At 43.4% G+C, this 21,680-nt stretch overlaps 1 protein-coding gene across 2 annotated transcripts in view; it reads right to left on the bottom strand.

Moving 5' to 3' along the window:
* The window catches only part of FBLN2 (fibulin 2), a 632,659-nt gene that overhangs the window by 3,755 nt on the left and 607,224 nt on the right, over positions 1–21,680 (bottom strand). For both annotated transcript variants that reach the window (XM_086939012.1, XM_086939013.1), the window contains 2 exons: positions 19,384–19,512; positions 11,100–11,223 (listed from right to left, as the gene is read on the bottom strand). In XM_086939012.1, the coding sequence (XP_086795138.1) occupies positions 11,100–11,223; positions 19,384–19,512 (253 nt within the window). The remainder of the gene's footprint in view (positions 1–11,099; positions 11,224–19,383; positions 19,513–21,680) is intronic.

Raw genomic sequence — 21,680 nt, 5'->3', positions numbered from 1 at the left:
GTTTGTTTTTGAAAAACAGAAAAGCTCACTGCGTGGCCGCCTAAAAGATAGCAGACCCGCACCAAACTTTCAATGAACAGAGATCAGTGCTGGACTGGCGTTGAACTCAACATATGGAGAGCTTCTGGATGCAAGGGTGGCATATATATTGTCTTCCACCATTCCGATGGACAGAGTAAAGACCTCCAATGGTTAAATCAGATCTTTATTTACTGCAAAATATTATTTTACCGGTCGAAGTGTAAAAATGTTGGCCCATCTCCCTCCCCTTCCAGTAGAGAACAACAAAAAAACTACACATAAAAGCAGAAAAAAATTACACGAAATGGCCACTGCTACACTGTAAACCTTGGATTTCACTGCTGTGTTCTATTTTACGCTCCACCTGTTCGTTGTGTATTATGATTTATTGGAATTTCTTTTACGTGTGCAATTTTAATGATCTTCTCAGAATTCTTCTGTATTGTATGTATTATTTTTTCTCCAGTTGGTGACAAATGGTGGTCTGTGCACCAGTTAGTAGTTAGTACCTTCCTTTCCGATCAACTCCACTGTCCATTGTGAGCAGAAGGAAGGTCCATCTCTACATTGATCCTTTTCACCGGGCCATGCTCTGTCTAGAGTGAAATCTTGAGGTTTGAAAACTCTGCGAGTTGCCACTAATCTGTCTGTTGGAGTAAGGTAGTAAAATTACTAGACCCAGATGATCTTTGCTTCCACTTGTATCTCTTAATAGAAGTAAAATGTCTATTTTAGGTCCATGTTTTAAATTTGACGAAATTACTGTATTAAGCTTGTGCTGGTTTTAAGTGGTTTAAAGCTCCCACCCACTGCAGAGATCTGTTTGTAACCCCACAGTCGAAGGTTCAAGCCCAGCAATTTTTCTCAGCCTTTCATCCTTTTTAAGTAGTATAATTGAATTTGTCAACAAAAACTATTAATTATATCACAGTAGTACATAAGTACCATCAGGGTGAAATTGCAGGTTCTACAAATATCCATGTTATGTTTTTACTCTTTATTTAATTTTGATTGTGTGATGTAGTAGTGCTGGGGAGGGGTCAAATGTTTGAGTATGCTTGGGTCTATACTGACTATGCCACAAGTCTATCATTCTTTTAGATGCCATATTCTGCACCTACAGCTTTTCAGAGATGATACTGACGTGCCTAGGCCTAGCACTGCAAATTTTTCAGTGACATGCCTGTCACGTGGCTGACCATTACTCAACAATTTTAGTGTTATCCAGGTGATATGACTACCTCTCTACAGTCCTGCCGTCCTGTCAGGTATAAGTCTGCAAATATTTAAGAGGGGATACTGATATATGACTGCACTATTTCCAAATTACTGGAGGCCATGTGTCATACCGTCAGCCAGACCAGATTTTTTAACCAACAGAACACTGCCTTATGGGACATGTAGTTTTATTTTAACCTGTATGTATTTGTGTATGCTTTCAAGACTCAGCATGTGAAGAGTTGTTTGACATTAAGCCATTTACTGGCTGCAGGTGTTGCACTAGACATTTGGGTGTCTGTCCCCCAGTCCTAGCTATCTTTCAGAGCCAGATTAGTGAGTAACCCTCATACATGCAATAAATACAAATGATGTTAATGGCTCAAGAAATCTCTGGGATTATTAAAATTATACTCAAATTATAGCTTTAAATATTATATTTCTATGTTTCCATCTATGAAAAAAAAGGCAGACTCAAGATGTCAGAACCAGGTCACTGACAATTGGCTATCAAAGGTTCCAGGTATGCAGAAGGTCTATAAAGTCACAGAGGTGCAGCCACTGGCAAATTATTTAACTCGCCACTTGGTAAAGAGGTCAATCCACTGGACCTTCAATCAATTTCAGTCGTTGCGAGGGCATATTTCAAGATCTGAAGTTTCCCACCTTTTGTGGATAAACCTGGGATCTAATGATAGCGTCCTCCTGCAGGGGGTGGCAGTGTGGGCCCAGGGGTATATTAATGGATGAGGAGTGCCTTCGAAGTTTCACAAGCAAATGTAAAATATTCCCCGTTGAGTCCCTAGCTCGGTTTTTATTCAAGCTATGTGAATTACTATTTTATTTTTATTTAAATGCTCCTTAAAGCTGTTCATTTAATCCGAACGTCCACCAGTGTTGCCTATGTGACTTTGAGTGACGTGGAAGCTGAGTGAACACATCTAGTTTAACCATATGAGAAGAGAGTGACAGGTATCAGTGACAGCTACTGTCACTAAAACCAGGTTGGGGGTGGGGGTAGGGGGCCCTGGACACAGTACCCTTGCTTGAGAGCTTCTAAGTGATTCCGGAGGGCACCCACTCAAGTTTCGTTACGGCACTGGCATCTTTATTGGTATTGAGTCACCATGCTTAAGGTAAGGGCCTCTGTTTTTTTTTGTTTGACTTGCCTGGGTTGAGTTGGAGTAAAACCTGTCTCACTGTGCAGTGAACAAAAATGTTACATACCCAAGGTAGTGGAACATCAGAAAACTTGCCAAACATCTGTGTGAAATATGAAAAAAGTGAATTCGGCAAAACTTCAAGGACAGAGAAAACAGTTCTGAAGTGTGAGTTCAGGTAGAGTCTTCTGCTATTGGATTTGTGAGAGAAAAACAAAATGCACAAAATCCGTCTCTCACCACCCCCTTTTGTACCGCTTTGTTCGCCATAAGTTGGCAGGGTATGCCCAGACGTGAGTCCCTTGCTCACTTTGCCACTGGATTCAAGCAAGCCGGGCTGAAGACGGCTGGAATGCCAGAAACCGGTCCTCAGAAGCTTGTTTCTGGTCCAGGGAAGGCATGGCTTGGCAGTTCGGACTGGACTGTTCCCATGAGGCACAGGGTCAGACTGATTTGCATATGGCCATGTCTGAACTGGGGTGGCAGAGTGGGCTAAAGAACAGTGATGGATTAAACCAAGATCTGTTGCCTGGGTTTTGAGTGTTTGATTGGTTCAGATGCTCCGTCTATCACCACCCCCTTTTGTACCAAAAGCCAAAACAGGCAACAGTTTTTTTTTTTAACTCTCCAAGCACCACATCTGCTTTGGTAACAAAAGAAAATTGGATTTCGGTAAAAATGATATTTCTTTTTGCTTGGCGGTAAACTCTTAAACATATGTCAGTTTGATGGTTTCGTGCTTCTACAAGGTACTGCAGGGAATGATTAGGAGACACACGCACTTCACTCACTGACAGAAGAACCGATCACGCACACTGCACTCCTGCCAGTCCTATTTTGTTCTACCATATCCGGATGATGTCAAATGCCCTGGTGCGATTTTGCAGATAACTCTTAAATGACATTTGAAACATTTGGCCCATCAACGCAGGTGTCGCTTTATCACTTCTTAGGATGTGCAAATATTGGTGCAAAATTATACTGATGGGAATTCTAAAATCTGGCCCATGGTCAATGATATTAAAGGTGAAGATTCGGACATGGTTGGTTTTCTATGAGAAGGTCATGCCGGACTGACCAGGTCCTCGAGGCCAGGCTTTAAAGAGGTCTCTATATCAGAATGAAGTTGAGTGGACGGGGTGTGGTAAGTGAGTAATAGATAATGGTTGATTAAGGTGAGAGTGTGGAGGTGTAGCAATGGAAGTAGAACTGATCAAAGGCATGATGTCGGGGAAGTGTGAGACATCACATGACAAGGCACCATCCTAAAAGTCTAATACAAATCATGCAATCTTCATTTGCTGCTTTGGAACATACTGCTTATTTTTTTAACCGCATCGCTGCGGCGGTTATTTTTCTGCTGTGCTGCATTTTTAAAAATACCGCGTTACATGACGAGCTCAACTCGTCATCAGTACACGACCACCGTGGCTGATGACGAGCTGAGCTCGTCATCAGCAGTGCACAAACACTTGGAACTCCTGCTCTGCAGACATTTATTGACAGAGTGAAGACAGAGCGGGAGACTGTGGCCCAGATTGATGTACTATTCATGCAATGCAGCGCAGCACGTAAAGTAGCTGAGCTGCGTTGTGTAAAAGGGACTGAGCAGAACAGCGCCATATCTCCTCAGATGTGGAACTGTTCTGTGCTCTCTGTCTGTGCTGGCACACTTTTGGCTGTCATGTGCTAACGCAGACACCCTTGCTCTATAGTACAAAGGTGTCTGCTGGGCATGAAGCATTGTTCTTGTACTGGAAGGGGTCTTTCTAGTCCAAAAGCTATGCTTTAAGGAGTCTCCCATTTTACATGTGTGCTGTAGAATGCAGTACACATGCAAAGAGGGGAAAAAGAGGAAAAATGAATATATTTCTCCTCTTTAAGCGTTCCTTAAGGAGGTGCAGGATTTTGTTGTAAATCCCTGTCTACAATTCTTGGACTCAGAACCCGTGGGTGGCTGCATGGGAGCGCCCATGCAACCACCCATGGAAGACCGCCTTGAAGCAAATTAATGCAAGACAGGGCATTGAACAGTTTGGCAACACCCTGAGTTACACACTGACACACATCACAATTTGTGTTGGATTTTAAATCCCGGCAAAACAGTTTGCGTTAAAAAAGTACCAAACCAGACACTTTGTGCTTATTTAAAAGCCCCGTGCGCCGCCGGTGCGTCACTTTTAATTTGGGAAAAGGTGATGTACTGGTTGCACAAGGGCCTTGTAACTAAGCCCCAAAGTGTTTGTATATCTGAGTCTAGGTTTACATGCTGCACCTGACATACAAGATGTGTTTGACAGTTCTTTTCTGATACTAATATTTTTTAATCTATCCCAATTTCAGCAGTGCAGAGCTTTTCCGTGTCGAGCACCTGTTCTAACCCTGTCTGTTCAAATAGGTCTTCTTAAGCTTTCACATTTCTACCTGACGCTTTTCTTCGTAGGGTGTGATTTTCTCTTAACCCTACTCTTTTCACGTTTGAAGCCCCTTCTTTATCAGACTCTCACAGTGGCGGCTCCTCCTCTATGGCGGAGGAGCATCACCCACTGCTTTTAAGCAGTGGAAATAGTATCATAAAATGATAACTTTGAGTTATTATCATGTTATGCTTTGTGCTGCTTTGCAGGCGGGCGAGGCTGCTCTGCTCTCGGAGCAGGACAAGGGAGGAGTGGTTTGCCCACTCCTAAGTGTGCAGTGGCTGTGTGGTCGGCCCTCTCGGGCCGCCCAAACCTATCATGCACACTTTCCCCGTTCTCAATGCAGGCTGCACTACAGCCTGGATGGAAACCATGCCCAGGCCCCCATTGCCTGGCTGAGCTTCCAACCTGGATGTTCAGACAAATCACAATGGTGCACTGCAGCATTGTGATTGGTCAGGGGAGCCTGGGTGCTTACCAATCACAATGCTGCATTTCAGCATTTTGATTGGTCAGTGGGGGCTGCTGTGCTTCCTGTTCCTCGATCTCTACGAGAAAAGCAGGAGCAGAAATGTGGGACCTGTCGGCAAGGGAAGTTAATTTTTTTTAATGTTTCAGTGCTCCTCTTTTCAGATCCCTGTCTCATTGGAATAGACTATGATTCTATGCAGTAGTTCTAAATGCCTAAGTCATAAGACCTTGTTCTGATTGTGCAGGTTTATTCCATCACATTCCACTTTACATCTTTAGATTTAACTGCTACATTTACTGGAACAGGATCTCAATGCCCCCCATGGCCTAGCCTTTTCCATAGGATCAAGGTCAAACGAGACAAAAGAAAATAACGTCAGTGTAGCACAACAACCATGCAGTGCACTGAAAGAGAATAAACATATTCAAATACAGTGGAGCAGCAAGGAAGGGGAGAAGCAGTGCTTAATTTGTGAACATGGTCAGTGGTGCTGGGCGATGGCAGTTATTTTTGGGGATCCGGACTATATTTCATCAGACTTTGACTAAGAGAAAGCGAGTGATAGGTAGAAAAAGGAGAAAGATAGAGGAAAAGAAAGATGGAAAAAGAATGGAATGGGTAGAAATGATGGATGAACGAGAACTGGGAAGACTGAGATAAAGAGACTGTAAGTATAAGGTGTAGAAGTGTAGAAAGGGACATGAGGTGGGATCAAGCCTAGACAGCCTTTGTATTCAGCTGTCCTCATAGGTCTTACAAATAAAGCACTGCGGTAAAGTCTGCAAAAGAAAACAGGACCAAGATAGGAATTTGAAGACACTGTAGATCCAGAGGAGCGATAAAGGCTGGAGCGAGGGACGAGAGGGAGTGAAGGGGTGATAGCTGCACCATTGTTGTCATCCTATCTAAGGTTTCAGATTTTTACTGCCCTGCCTCATTCTCTTTGCTGTTCTTTCCTGCTGTCTGGTAAATACATACAATAATACACAAGTAGCTCTAAGCTAGAGCTGGGGTTTGAGAACTGACTGTGCACTATTAAGAATTGTACTTTTACCAACTTCTCCAGAAAATGCGTTTACTGAGCTAGGTCTTTTGGTGTGGGAAACAATCCTTGCCCATATCAGTAGTCACACAGCACTGAATGTGTATCCAAACTGAATAGCAGACCCTTGGCCAGGGCTGTGCATGAACTATATTTAGAAGCCCCTTGTTATTTCTACTTCAACTATAAAACCAGTGTGAATGACGTAAGTGTATGCATGCTTGCCCTATAGACGACAAATAGTCCTAATATATAACCAGGCAGCTTGTATAAAACACGAATCAAGGGAGCATTGTGTGAAGTGTATGGTCGGGCCTAGGAACCTGAGACTTGTCACACAGCTGCATACTCTGAGATCATTCGTTTGATAAGCACCCCCCACCTCCTCCCCTGGATAAAATTCCAGAAAATAGAATAGTCCAAAACGAATAAAAGGCTAAGGTGTGACACTGAAAATATTTTGTTCATTAGCCACACCATGGACCCATATTATGGTGACTACCTCGCTCCGGGAAAGTATAGACACTATTGAACTTTTCACCTACAAAACCCTTTTCAGGTGTGCAATTATAATTACTTTAATGGAAGCAAAACGAGACTGCAGCAACCACAATGTATTGGGTTATCACACAAAAGCCCAAGACTGGGAAATGTGTCCGAAATCACCTGCAGGAAAGTGGTCAGGTTGGCTCACATAATTATCCCAATGAAATAAACATTAAATAACTGCTAAAACAGTAAAAGTAACGGTGTGTTTGATCCATGTGCAATCTAGAGCCAAGGATTGACATCGCGAGTAAAGTCTGAACCAGTGAAAAGTTTAACGCAAAACATTTTTGCGTCTTTATTTTCCGAACACAGCAACATATATTTAAAGAAGGTGAGACAGAAATACAAATGTGGAAAGGGTACAAGCAGTGCTTAATTTGTTAAAATCTATCTATCTATCTATCTATCTATCTATCTATCTATCTATCTATCTATCTATCTATCTATCTATCTATCTATCTATCTATCTATCACTGGATATAATTCTGTGGTGCATGAGTGCCATACAGTTGTGGTGTGTTATGATGTTGTGGCTCACGCTGAAGATCGCCCTGGTACTATTGAGGCTTGACTACTGCAGCAGACTATATTTTAATCTTGCAGTAGGTCCCATGAAGAGGCTCCAGACTCTGCAGAATGCAGCTGCACACTTCCATTTCAAAATACCAAAATATGAATCTGCTAAAGAAGGCATCAGGAAACTCCACTGGCTACCAGTCAGAAAACGGTGTAAGTTAACCCCTTCGCCACGGGGCTAATTCCCCCGCGGTGCGGGGGGGAGGGGGGCCGCACACGGCGCCCCGGTGCTGATGACGAGCCCAGGCTCGTCATGCAGCACGGTGCTCGTGTGCTCATGACGAGCCAGGGCTCGTCATGAACCCGCCCGCGCAATGGAACGCTCAGCCCAGCGGGGGAATTAGCCCCGCGTGTGATCGTTCCACGGCTCATGACGAGCCCAGGCGCGTCATGAGCACACGAGCACCGTGCTGCATGACGAGCCTGGGCTCGTCATCAGCAATGAAGGGGTTAAAGGCCCTCTTTTTGGCCTACAAATCACTGTATGGATCGGGACCAGGTTGTTTCAAGGACAAGCTCGCATGGTATGTCACAGGGTGGACTCTCCATTCAGGATTTGCCAAGAACCTGACTGTCTCCCATTTTAGGAAGACCACCTGGGCTGGAAAGAGCTTTTTTAGGGCCACTGCAGGGCTCTGGAATAGTCTACCACTGGCACTAAACACTGCATCCTCCTTACTCATCTTTAGAAATTATTTAAAGACCTGCCTTTTCTCACAAGACTAAGAGGCAGTTGATTCCCTGCAAGAGAGATTTCTTTCCCACCGTTTTACACCTACATCTCCTTTCTGTAGCGCCAAGACGCCCACGGGGATGAGTTTTGTGCTTTATAAATTACCTTCACATTAAAATTCAAATGATTACTTAAAATCATGGAGCTTTCGCCACCCACAAGCAAATGACTCACTGCTCCAATAATCCGTTGGGTTATACCTAAGTGATTTTTTTTATGTCTGGCCTAGAGACATCTTTACTGTCTCTTTAGCCTCATGTAATGAAAAAATCGTAAGTGAAAAAATGCATACATACACGCATACAACAGCATTGGGTCAACCCTCTTCGTCCAAAGGTCTGTTCAGCTGTGATTAATGTTTTGCTTTAGCCCACCACTGCATACAGCATGGGGCAATGGGTAAACCAGCTTTAGCCAATGGCTGTCTTGCACTGTGATGGCAGCATTTTGTTTACATCTACTTAAAAATACGTTATTGCCAGTGTCAGGGCTGGTAGACTAATATTCTGCTCTGGTATTGCTTGTTTCTTTCCAATCCTTATCCTGTTTTTATGTCATCCTTGTATATTTTACTACATCTTCAGTTGCTAGTAATTCAAAGCCAATAGTACCTTCTCTGTGCAAAAATTAAGAATCATATTTTTCTGTAATGTGCCTCAGCCGCGGTCCGTGCTGGTAACAGCAGTGGGGAGGTGGGTCCAGGTAAGGGGGGATTTCGAGGGACAATGCGAGGGAAAATTAATTATTTATTTAATTTTCCCTCTGCATCATCTCTCGAAATCCCCTCTGACTTGGCCCCTCGCCTTGCCGCTGTTACCTGCATAGACCGCGGCTGATGAGCACTAAAACTTGAAAGGATTTCTTTATCTTTTCTAAGGTTGCCTGCTCGCTTGGAAGGACCGGTATTGTTCTATTAAAAGTATATGAGATCGTTAATTTACTTTTACATTTAACATTTTTATTACAGGCACATATCCCAGCAACTTTAGGCTATGGCATGCTGTCTGCTATTTCTTCATTTCAAGTTTTTGGTATATACTTGCAATAAAAAATTAAAAAATAACAATCTTACTACATTCCTAAGACCAGACCTAGTGGCCTTTGCCAATGCTTGTTTCTACATTGGTAGTCCAGCAGGCCGACAGATAAAAGGTTGATAAAAACAGAATACCAAGTGAAAGCAGACGAGCAGCACAATTAAAACTCTTATGATCTGGACAAAGAGCTCTAGACAAAGTGGAAAAGGAGTGTAAAAACAAGAACATGAATCAATGTATTCCTTGCTTTATCTAATTGTCAATGCAGGTACCAAGTTCCATTTTCTGACCAAGCTTCACAGAACCTTAGCACCATCGTTTTGGGTAACTTAGAACAGTTCTATAATTGTTTACGTATTCAAATAGAGGAGTATTGGACGGCCGGCTGCAAAAGATCAAAACAGTTTATCTTCCTACAAGACTACTTTTAGGGCTAAAGGTTGTTTAGGTTTGCACTATTAGCAGGGTGATCAATTCTTTGGAAGGCCTGTGCACTGCAATCCAATTTCGCCATTACCAAGCATCTGTATGTATCCCCATGTGGTTTATTTTCAAGAACAGAGGTCTTTTTTTAAATACCCTCTATTGACTACTGAATTGCATGAGGGGCCTAGTTAGGTTAAGACTTACAAATGTAGCCGGTGCTATTTCTAAACTGAGTTGCAATAGGGATTAAGAAATACAGAGGTTCTAATTAGACAAAAAGTTAATTAGTGAACGCGTATGTCTGTTAACACACAACTTTATGGAAACAACTGTTGCCAAGGTTTGGCACCTCCTCTTGCCTCCCAGATCAGAAGATGGTTCAGCTCGCTTATTTTTAGATTTAAAACCTCATTTTGAGGCCCACCTACCTTCAGAGCAAGCAGAGTCCCTCGCCACCTCTTCCTCCCCAGCAGAAAGTACACCCACAGGTGCACAGGATGCACTTTTGACAAAGCTGAATTCTGAGCAGGCTGGCATTATATTGCTGCCTATTCTGAATCATTTTTTGATTTTCAGACCAAGCTCTCCTCCCAAAATTGTTGTTTGTTTCCGAAGAACAAAAAAACTCCCTCACATTCAAGGGGTTTGTTAGGTCAGTTTTCTCCTTTTCCCCCAGTTGCTGATGCTGGACCCTAAATAGGGCTGGCATACACCACTCTGATCAATCAACCTTGTTGCAGATGGGCTGCCAGGTCATTGGAGTCCAATGGCAGTTAGACGGATCTCTGCCATCAGAAACTTGAGGTTGCTAAACATCTAAATAGGACGAGACTCACAGGTTTGCCAGAGTCCATTCAATTTATGGTTCGGCTCCTGCTATCCCAAATTCTGCTTGAATTTGTTATTCTCTATAGATATGTTGGAGGCTTGCATCTTTCTTCCCCTCGAGGTATCACTCAGTCATGTCTTACAACACCAGATGCTATGCAAGATATGAATGAAGGCTTTGGGGTCTGAGATAGTCTGGTGGGAAATCTCACCACCACCTCTTTCAATGAGGATGAATCACTAGAGAGCTGCCTCCTCCTTCACTGGGATTGAACAAAAGGTAGTCACAAAGGGACTAGGGAGGATGTGTCGAGGGGCATCAATCCAAATACCAACTCCCACCTCATAAAATGGAAGTGACTGACGCCGGTTTTACAACTCTGCAATGTGAGGCTGGGCAGAGGCATGATACAAGGGGAGATTTTGTAGTTAACTCTCAATCTACCAAAAAGGAAATGTTGGTGGTTGAAGACTACCATCTTTCCCTGCTAAGGTTTAATATTTACCATTTTAAGAAACTTCAAAAATTAAACTTAAAGGGATTATAACAACACAGACATGTTGTGTAGTCCTGTAATACACATTTTTCTTATTTCAGTAATGGAGGAGTACACACTTACATGTCTGCTACTTTTCTGTAGTTATCAGGACACACAAATGATAGACATCTGTAACTGCCCTGTATGTTGTAGCAAGACTCCCCCGATGAACAGTTGTGGGATCCTATAGAACATTCATCAATGTCTGAAGAGAAAACAAAAGAACACATACATATTACTTACATATAAAGGAAAATATATTTGTCATTATCTAGAACATTTATTGTGAATCAAAAAGGACACTCTCATTCAAATATATAAAATCATTATTATTTAATATCATATTTAGTTCCATATTCTATTGCTTCCAATACATAGCTCTACATAACTTTCTGCCAGTTGACATAGATTATGCACAAAGACAAAAAAGACTCGATTGGATAAAAAAAAAAATCTTAGGCTCAATATTGTTTGACCATAAAAGTACAGGCTTCAAATTAATTTAACGCATGACAAGAAAACATTAAATGGCACTTCATCAGCAATCATCATCGAAATTGTAGTACATACCTTGGCCTACTACATTTCTAAATATATATCAGTAAGAGGGAAACAACCCCACCTGATAAAATATTTAAAAACAGTCTAGATATTAAAACTCATAAAATGCAAATAGGCCACATAATGAAAAAGAGGAATAGGCTTTCCAATACAGATTTACATATAAGACAGTATTAAAAACAGAGTAACAGGCCCAATGATAAGTTGGAAACCACCATAATCTCTATAACTCAGTTTCCAATAGCACAAATCTGCTAAAAAAGGCCTACACGTATCTCATCAGATCCTTCTAAAATACAATGCAATGAAACATAAAGTACATGTGACCTTACAAGAGCTTACAGAACAATACTTTCCATAATATGAACAGCGCCCCATATACATCAGGCAATACTGAAACATATCAGTGGACCCGTCAAATACATACAAATTTTAGGGCAGCCTTATGATCCCTAATGTTATTTGCAACAAAAAAGGCTTGAAATAATATCTCTGCAGTCTTTCATAAATCCTGCAAAAAAGCATAAAGTGCAGAAGTGCTTTACTTTGAGCTATTGTCACATGGACAAGCACACCTATCTGTGGGTCGCTATTTCATAACTGAAAAAACAACTAAAAAGTGTGATATACCAAGCCGCAGCCTTGTTAAAACAAATTGATGCTGGTGCTGTGATACTATGGTCAAGTATGGCTGAAAACCTTCCTCAGAGGAGTTTCACATATATAGTGCAACTATATGTTTCGTACCTTCGCTAAGAAATGTGTTACTTACCTGTAACTGCAGTTATCCAGTATTGGTCTCTTTCATAGATTCACATGCCTGAATCATTCCCTGTTGTCAAGACGGAAGTCTCCGGTATATAGAAAAGTAATGTCCCATAGACATACATAAAGAGAAGTAGGCCTAAGGGTCCCACCTTAGTAGCCTATCTATGTCCTTTTGTAAAAAGGACCAAACTCTAGAAGAGAGCCAATCTGATAACACCTCCCTCTAGAACCTTCCTGACAGGAGCCTCAGTCTCTCAGATTTTCGTACGCACCAAGCTAGGTAGGCGTAGCACTTATAGAGATATAGGTGAGTCCTTCCAGGGGAGGCGGGAGGGTTGCATGTGAATCTATGAAAGACACCAATACTGGATAACTGCAGTTACAGGTAAGTAACGCATTTCTTATCCAGTATTAGGGGTGTCTTTCATAGATTCACATGCCTGAATCAGAGTAGCAAGCAATACATTGTGCACATTTCTGGTGGAATAGCATATACAAGTCATCCAATAATACATATCATGCAATTATGGATAATCAATACCCATGAACCAGAAACAGTAAAATAAAATGTGCATACCAGCAAAGGATGGAGGGATAGAGGAAGGCTCACCTTACTGAAACAGATGGCGTAACACGGCTTGTCCCACAGCCGCTTCCTCCATCAGCTCTGTATCCAGGCAATAGTGCCTGGTGAAGGTATGCGGCGACTTCCAAGTTGCCGCTCTGCAGATATCCAGAACTGGCACCCCTGCAAACAGTGCCGCAGAAGTGGATACAGCTCTTGTAGAGTGAGCTCTGACTTTTGCTGGCAGTGGCCGCCCAGCTCTGTCATGACAAAAGGCAATTGCCGAAGATATCCATCTTGAAATACTTTGTTTTGAAAGTGGCATACCCTTCCGTGGTCTACTGAAGGCTATTAATAGCTGAGTGGACTTCCTGAAATTGTTAGTTTTGTCAATATAAAACTTCAGACACCTCTTCAGGTCCAAGGAGTGCAGAGATCTTTCGGCTGCAGTGCTGGGATTTGGGAAAAAAGACTTGACTATTACTGGCTCATTTAAATGGAAGTCTGACGGGACTTTAGGAATGAACCGAGGATTAGTTCGGAGAACCACTCGGTCACCCTTAAACTGCATGAAAGGGTCTTGTATGGAAAGAGGCTGCAATTCACTGACCCTCCTTGCTGATGTAAGTGCAAGTAGAAGGGCTGTCTTCCATGAAAGATATTTGATATCCGCCCGATGGATGGGTTCAAAAGGGTGTTTTATCAATTGGTTAAGAACCACATTGAGGTGCCATGTCGGAGGAATGAGTCGTGGCAGAGGAAAGGATCTGTAAAGTCCCTTGAGGAACTGTTTGATCAGTCTATTGGACCAGATGGAGGGTCCTTTAAATGTTCTTTTAAATCTCGAAATTGCAGCCAAATGTACTCTAATGGATGCATGGGCTAAGCCCGACTGCGCCAGATGTAGCAGGTAAGATAATATTTCTTCCGGAGAGGTGCGGAAGGGGCATAGACCGTTGTCCGCACACCATACACAAAAACGTTTCCACTTCGGGGAATAGGTCTTGTTAGTACTGTCCGCTCTTGCTTTGGCTAGGACGTCTTTACACTCCTGCGGAATGCTCAGTTTACTGAACTCTCGGTACTCAGGAGCCATATCGATAACCTGAGAGATTTCAGATTCGGATGTTGAACCTGCTTTTTGCTCATCGTGAGCAGAGATGGATGTTGAAGCAGGCGGAATGGCGGTTGCAGTGAGAGGCGATGAAGGTCCGTGAACCAGTGCTGTCTCGGCCAGAATGGGGCAATCAAAATCAGAGTGCAAGGCTCCGCCTTCATCTTCCTGAGGACCCTGGGGATCATTGGAAATGGCGTAAATGCGTACGCAAATACGTTGCGCCATGTGATGGAAAATGCATTTCCGAGGGACCTTGACTGGGGATGCCAACTTGCGTAGTTTCGGCATTTGGCGTTCTCCCTGATCGCAAACAGGTCAATCTGCGGTGTTCCCCACACCGAAAAGATGTAAGCTACCATGTCCATGTCGAGTTCCCATTCGTGGGATAGAGACCTTTGCCTGCTCAGTGCATCTGCTAAGACATTGTCCTTGCCTGGGACGTACTCCGCTTTTAATGAGATGTTGTGGAGAACAAGCCAATTCCAGATCTTCTGCGATTCGCGAGATAGTGTGAGCGAACGCGTCCCTCCCTGTTTGTTCAAGTAGTGCATCGTCGTGGTGTTGTCGGTCCTGACGAGCACTGGGGAGTTCTTGATCCGTGGTATGAAAGCCTGCAGGGCCAGGAAAACCGCTCTCAGCTCCAAGAGGTTGATGTGAAGCTGTTTTTCTTGGTTTGTCCACTTGCCACTGATCTGTAATTCCTGAAGGACTGCTCCCCAACCCTCCAGGGAAGCATCCGTTGTTACTACGTGTGGAGCTGCAGGGATCAGAAACGGCAACCCTAGTAAAAGGTTCTTGGGCGACCTCCACCACTGCAGTGCCTTGGTTATTTGCTGTGTGATCGCAATGCGGTCCACGAAGGATCCCGAGCATTGAGTCCATTGTCTGGACAGAGCCTCTTGCAGCGGACGCATCCTGAGGCGACAGTGCGGTATAAGCAGGATGCACGAGGACATCATCCCTAAGAGTGACTTGAATGTACGGACTGGTAAAGTCGTCTTTGAGGCCACTGACGCAGCCAGAGAGATGAGCTTGCGTTTCCTCTCCTGAGACGGGAATGCCTTCGCAGTTACCGTATCCAACGTCGCCCCGAGAAAGGTAATGACCCAGGAGGGTTGCAAAGTGGATTTCTCGTGGTTGAGTGTCAAACCCAGATGCCTGAAGAGAGTCAGACAGGCGTTGGAGGATGCAGTTGTGTCTGCTAGAGATGGTGCCTTTACCAGACAGTCGTCCAAATACAGGAAGACTTGGTGTCCATGCTGCCTGAGGAAGGCTGCAACCGCGGAGATGCATTTAGTGAAAATCCTGGGCGCAGACTTGAGGCCAAACGGTAGGACACAGAATTGGTAGTGTTGACCTGCCACTGCAAATCTGAGGAATTTCCTGTGCCTTTTGTGGATAGGGATGTGAAAGTACGCGTCTTGTAGATCTAACGACCTAATGAAATCCCCCTCCTCCAAGAGTCCCAAGATCTATCTGTATCGTTACCATGCGAAACGATTGACTCTTCAAGAATGCGTTGAGTGCCCTGAGATCCAATATGGGCCTCCATTTCTTCTCCTTCTTTTGGATCAGGAAGAAGCAGGAGTAAAATCCCTTTCCTCTGTGAGCTGATGGTACTCGCTCTATTGCTCCTTTTTTTAACATAGTGGAGATTTTTTCAAGGAGCAATCGCATGTTGTTGTGGTGCATTATACGAGGAGTCGTCGTCTGGGGAATTGTTTTGAATTCTATAGAGTGTCCAAATTGTATCAATTGCAGCACCCATCGGTCGGTTGTAATTGCTTTCCAATTGTGGAGGTAGTTGGTTAGATTTCCTCCAATTTTGAAAGAATGAGATGATGGAGGGACTGGCTGCTGAGAAAAGTCATTGGCGTCCTCCAGTGGTTTTCTTTTGATTCTTCCCTCTATAGTTGGATTTTCCGTAAGAGGTCTGCCGACCTTGCTGCTGCTGTTGTGACTGGAATTGTGACCGGCCTTGATTATAGGAATAGGAATAGGAGGACCTGTTTTGATAGTTTCCTCTGTAAGAGGACTGACCTCTGCATCTGCTCCATCGAAAGGACTGATTTCTGAATTGAAGTGTGCCCAGTGCCCTTGCCGTATCCGTATCCTTTTTTATCGATTGCAGGGCCTCATCAATTTTCTCCCCAAACAGTTGTTGTCCGTCGTAAGGCATGTCGAGGACTTTGGCTTGTACCTCCTGTCTAAATGAGGTAGCTCTGAGCCACCCCTGCCTCCGCAATGCTGCTGCCCCAGCCAGCTGTCTAAAAGCAGTCATTGCTATATCCATAGCACAGTTCAGAAGCCGATGTTTGGCCCTGTTTTAGTAGGGATTGAACCTCCTCTTTCATGTCGTCTGACAGCTCAGAGATACGGAGCAATGTCAGCCCACAACTGCCTGTTATATCGTCCTAACAGCGCAATTGAGTTTGCCACCTTCACTGTCATGGCTGAGGTGGTAGAGAACTGTTTCCCAGTGCTGTCCAGCTTCCTACCCTCCTTATCCGGTGGAGCTGTCACCTGCGAGGACGGGTTCCTAGCATTTTTCTGTGCCGCCTGAGTCACCACCGAATCCGGCTTGGGTTGACCTGTAAGGCAAGCTGGCGCCGTTGAAGGGGCCTTGTACTTCTAATCTAGTTTCGGCACCACCACCGATACTGAGGCCGGTGTTTGCATTATTTGTAAACCCTGCTCCCATATGTGTTCGATAATGGGAATGGACCTGGTTGTCTTCTTAATCGGGTTCTTAAAATCATAAAGAAAACAGTCAGTTTCATGAGATTCCATCTCCATATGGAACCTTTTAGCCGCTCTTTCAACCAGATTGTGGAACCCTCCTATGTCTGCAGGAGGTGAGTCTGAGCTTGAAGGTTCAGGCGAGGCTGGGGAAGAAGCTATATAGTCCACATCGTCCCCATGATCAGATTGGACTTCCCCCTCTTCTTGTTCCACCTCCTCATCATCCGATGACGGAAGATCCTGTACTGGTTCCCTTTCCTGATGTGACACCAAGGGCGGTGGTCTAGCACGTGGAGACGCCGTCACCCTAGTCGTTGATGGCACCGGTCCCGCTGCCTGTGGGGTGGAAGGTTCTGGAAACCTTTGTTTGTAGTCCTGGATCAAAAACCTTAAGTCTGATACTATGGACGCTGGTAGACATATCATTGGTGTGATTTGTGTCTGGACCTGTGATTGAACAGAATGTTCTTGAGTAAACTCCACCTCGTCGACCTCATCATCAGTGCTTTGGCACTTTACCACCAGGTGAGATGGACTCGTAGCCTGCACGTCCTTTTCCTCATCTGAGGTATCATCTCCGACTGCTTCCACTGTATCGTCGACGATGCCGTCGTCGGTGCCCTCGTCGATGATGACTGAACCGATGTAACTGCGCCGTCGACGGTGTCCTCTTCGTCATCGATGTCGTTGTCGACTGTACACCCGTCGACGGGAGGATCTTCGTCGTCGACACTGACGTCGACGAAGACGTCGTTGACGAGATCTTAAGCATCGACGACTGGTTTTTTATGAGGATAATCGACGAGACAGTCTTACCCGCCGACGATGATGGAGTAGTCTTCGTCGACGATGAAAACGCAGACAACGCCGTCGTCGTCGATACTGTCGTCGTTGAAGTGGAAACATGGACAGGAGACACAGTCTTCTTATGCGCTGACAATAGCGACGGCACTAGCTTCCTGGAGGCAGGAATTTCTTTGTCAGACGCTGAAGATTTTGCCTCTGAAGAATTTTTAGCAGTCTTTTTAGGAGGAGCGTCTGAAGGGCTAGGGGAAGTAACCCTTGGCCTCTTCAAGGATAATTTAGAGGAGACAGAAGCAATCTCACCGTCCTCCGAAGACTCCAAGTTGTCTCTGGTCTTAAGTTTGTTCAGCCAGATCAAAAGTCGTCCCTCTCTGTCCTTAAGTGTTTTTGTAGAGAATGTTCTACAAATCTTGCATTCCTTTGGCGAATGGTCCGGATATAGACAGTAAAGACATGTCTTGTGCTGGTCCTCAATATGTAACCTCTTCTTATAACAAGAGGCACAAGCTCTGAAGAGACCCCTCTTCTGTGGGTCAGCCATAGTCAGATTTTGCTGAAAATAGTTCAAAATAGTGAAGAAAGAAGCTTAAACAAGCAAACCTGAGGAGAACTCAGGTGGAGACTCCCTAGCACAACGTGTGGTAGAAAATCTGAGAGACTGAGGCTCCTGTCAGGAAGGTTCTAAAGGGAGGTGTTATTTGATTAGCTCTCTTCTAGAGTTTGGTCCTTTTTACAAAAGGACATAGATAGGCTACTAAGGTGGGACCCTTAGGCCTACTTCTCTTTATGTATGTCTATGGGACATTACTTTTCTATATACCGGAGACTCCCGTCTCGACGACGGGGAATGATTCAGGCATGTGAATCTATGAAAGACACCCCTAATACTGGATAAGCATCCTATTTTCTGCCCTTGTGCCTAAGAGTAAAGTTTGTATTTCATTCTTATGCAAAGTGATGATGTGTGGTGATGTAATCAGAGTGTGGAAATATAGCCACCTAAATATGTCATTATTCTTGGCAAGCCAGTGTATATTAAAAGCATGATCAGGTGCTAAGCAGTCCATGATAATAGCTCTGGGAAAGGACTTTTAAGATTTGGCCCAGATGAACTGCCAGAGCAAAATTGGCTTAAGTGTAAGTAAATCTTCCAGATAGGTTAACTCGACCTCTTTGTGGGTGATATACGTTGAGGTAGAGAAGGGGATACTTGGCAACCGTTTGAAGAAGACGTTCTCTTCAGTCTGCAAAGGGATGCACAATGCGAGGCCTTGAATTCCTCCTCTATACATGTCAACTGATAATGCTTTGGATTTGTATATATTAATTATTTATCTTATAGGCCGACTGCCCAGCTCACTAGAGAATCTAAATACACCTTCGCAAATCCTACTAATTTTTGATCCTGTGTTTTGTACATCATTTCCCCAGGAACCATTGCTAGCAAATGATATACCTAGATATTTAAAAGTGTCATTCCTCACAATCAGGAAGCCTTTAAAGAAATCAGTTCTACATTTCTGGGGTTTTATCCCACAAATCATTGTGAAAGTCTTAGTGCTGGTAATCTTTAGCATCCTCTCCTCCATATAGTCAGCAAATGCATCCATCAGCCTCTGCAGACCGACAGGAATTCTTGAAATGAATACCTCGTCATCGGCATAGAGTAACACAAACCAAACAACCGGTATCTTTTGACACTAGGCCATGTTCTTTTGTTAGTGCCAAGTTTGTTCTGCATTGGTGTTGCTATTGTTTCCACCTCACCAATGTAAACACAATGCAATTAGCTAGTTTATTTTCCTTACCTCTGCAGCTTCTTCCATTGGCCGCCATTGTATAGCCATGATCAGGACACGCACACTGGTAACTGCCTGGTACGTTTACACAGCGGAACGTACAAAGAGTGCCGATACTTTGTGCACACTCATCAATATCTGCAAGATGAAACAGAAATTTTACAGTCCTGCAGCCAGTTCAGCATAGTAAAGGTGTGCTTTCTAAACATAGGTCTTGGAAGTTTAATTTTAGATATAAGTACCAAACTGACACAGATAAGCTAAACAATACTAAGAGGTTAAATAAATGTGGATGGTAAGGAAACAAGATGTTTTGGGAACTATTGGGGATTAATATACCACTGTTACGAACGTTTAACAAAATGTATCTCTCTTAATTGTAAACTGTGTCTAAGAACGCTGAGAGATTGTTAGACCATAGTGCTTTGTGGGACCTAGTTCTCCAATCCAAGGGGCAGAAATATAAACACAGGGACGACAACTGTCCTCTCTGTTCTGTGTGTATTGCAACACAAATCCTTTATCGCAGCCCAAAGCCAAGGAGCAGGCATGCGTATCGGGGAAAAACTGCAGCTACAAAAGATCATGGCAGCAGTCTTTGACCATAAATGACATTGGGTACAACCAAGAAAAAGGTACTCAGCCCACTAAAAAGGGGTTATGGCGCCTCCACAAATAGTAGCAGTTCAATCAAATTATCCATCAATTTGTATAACAGTGTTGTGGCTCCTTTGTATCTATATCTGTCTGGAAATCAAGCTAAGTTGCAAGGCTACGAAGGATGGCCGGGACATGGTAGTGTCAAGGGTCCAGCGCAACCAGTTCTACTGACATAATTCAGCCCTGCTGCAGGATCAATTAGATTATTTACTTAGTTAGTTATGAGACATTGTCCATGTATCCCAAGATAGCTCCTTCAATCGTTGTTGAATGTGTTCTTGGCCTTATCCTCAACTCTTCATTGTCAATAAAGAGAACAATTGGAATATTTGTATATCCTTGTTGCTATAGCTTCTTTGTTCTTAATATGTGTCGTGCAAGAGCGACAAATAATTGTTCTTATTTTTTGATTGTCTTTGTCTCCTGAGGACTGTATATAATCACCTTTCTGACAGTTCTGCTGTATATGCAAACATCTTTCTTCATGAAATGCATAATGATCTTAATTGACTAGTCTGATTTACATAAAAATGCAAAAAAGCTTGGGAATGATTTTTTTTTTATTTTCAAATCAATCTTATCTCGTGTTGCTGGTGCTGGAAATTCAATAACTCAACGTAATAGCTATTAGAACTCTGTTTTTAATCTGAAAAGTGTTTCAGTCTTGCGATATGCATTTGGTTCAAGTGGAAGCTTTATACTCTCCCATAACTTTATTTTATTCCCAAGATGGTGCCGTAACTGTGATGGAGGTTACATCTTTTTTGATCCTTCCAGAAATGATTTAATAATTTGTATGTTAAAAAAACTGTTTTCTAGTGACACCTATGTGAGTGCTAGATTTGTGAAAAAATAAATGAAAGAATGAATGAGCTGTATTTATAAAGTGCACAGCTGGCATATCACGAGAGTAACAGTGCTGTCTTAAGTTAAGACTTGACACACTTTTGCACATTAATTTTGGCAAAACAGCCAAGTTTGAATCTGTTCCCTGAAGAGCTCCTCCTCACTGTTTATAAGTCAGGGAGGCGGCAGGCAGGTCGTTCAATGCTTTTGTGGCCAGAAAATGCCAAGGATCTGTCTCCTAACTAATCTCACCTTTGGGGCATTACATAGCTTGGCTTAGATGATCTTATGATTCTCTTGGTGGTACAGTGTTTGAATCTGGCCCCTACTTGGGGCCTGTCCCGTAGGAGGCTCTATGTGCAAATATGAGAGATTTAAAAAGAATCCAGTTTTGCACAGGCAACCATTGCAGATTTTTTAGGTGGGCTCTAATGGGTGTTTGTTGTGGTTTAAGAACCATGCATGTGACAGCATTCAGCACTGTCTGCAGATGGATCATAAGCTAGTTGGTAGTCCCAGGTAAAGACCGTTCACAGGATCAAGTATGAATCATGGTGTAGACTACCATTATTGTAATTCGAACGGTAGGACCTCCAGTGGTGATGGGACACCCATGGGCTACCAATCCATGGCACAAAAAACGATGATTTTCCATAGAAAAAACCTCGTATTTTATTTTTATTACACTTAAGATGGCTGTCGTTCATCCATTCCACTATCCTTCTAAAACCGACCTTAAATGTTTGTTCTGATTCAATGAAGTTCTTGTTCAGTGATAGAATCAATTGGGTATCATCTGC

This window comes from Lissotriton vulgaris, chromosome 9 (assembly GCF_964263255.1).
Source record: "Lissotriton vulgaris chromosome 9, aLisVul1.2, whole genome shotgun sequence".
Lineage (NCBI taxonomy): Eukaryota > Metazoa > Chordata > Amphibia > Caudata > Salamandridae > Lissotriton > Lissotriton vulgaris.
Note: the sequence above shows the minus strand (reverse complement) of the source record. Positions and strands in the feature narration are given on the sequence as shown.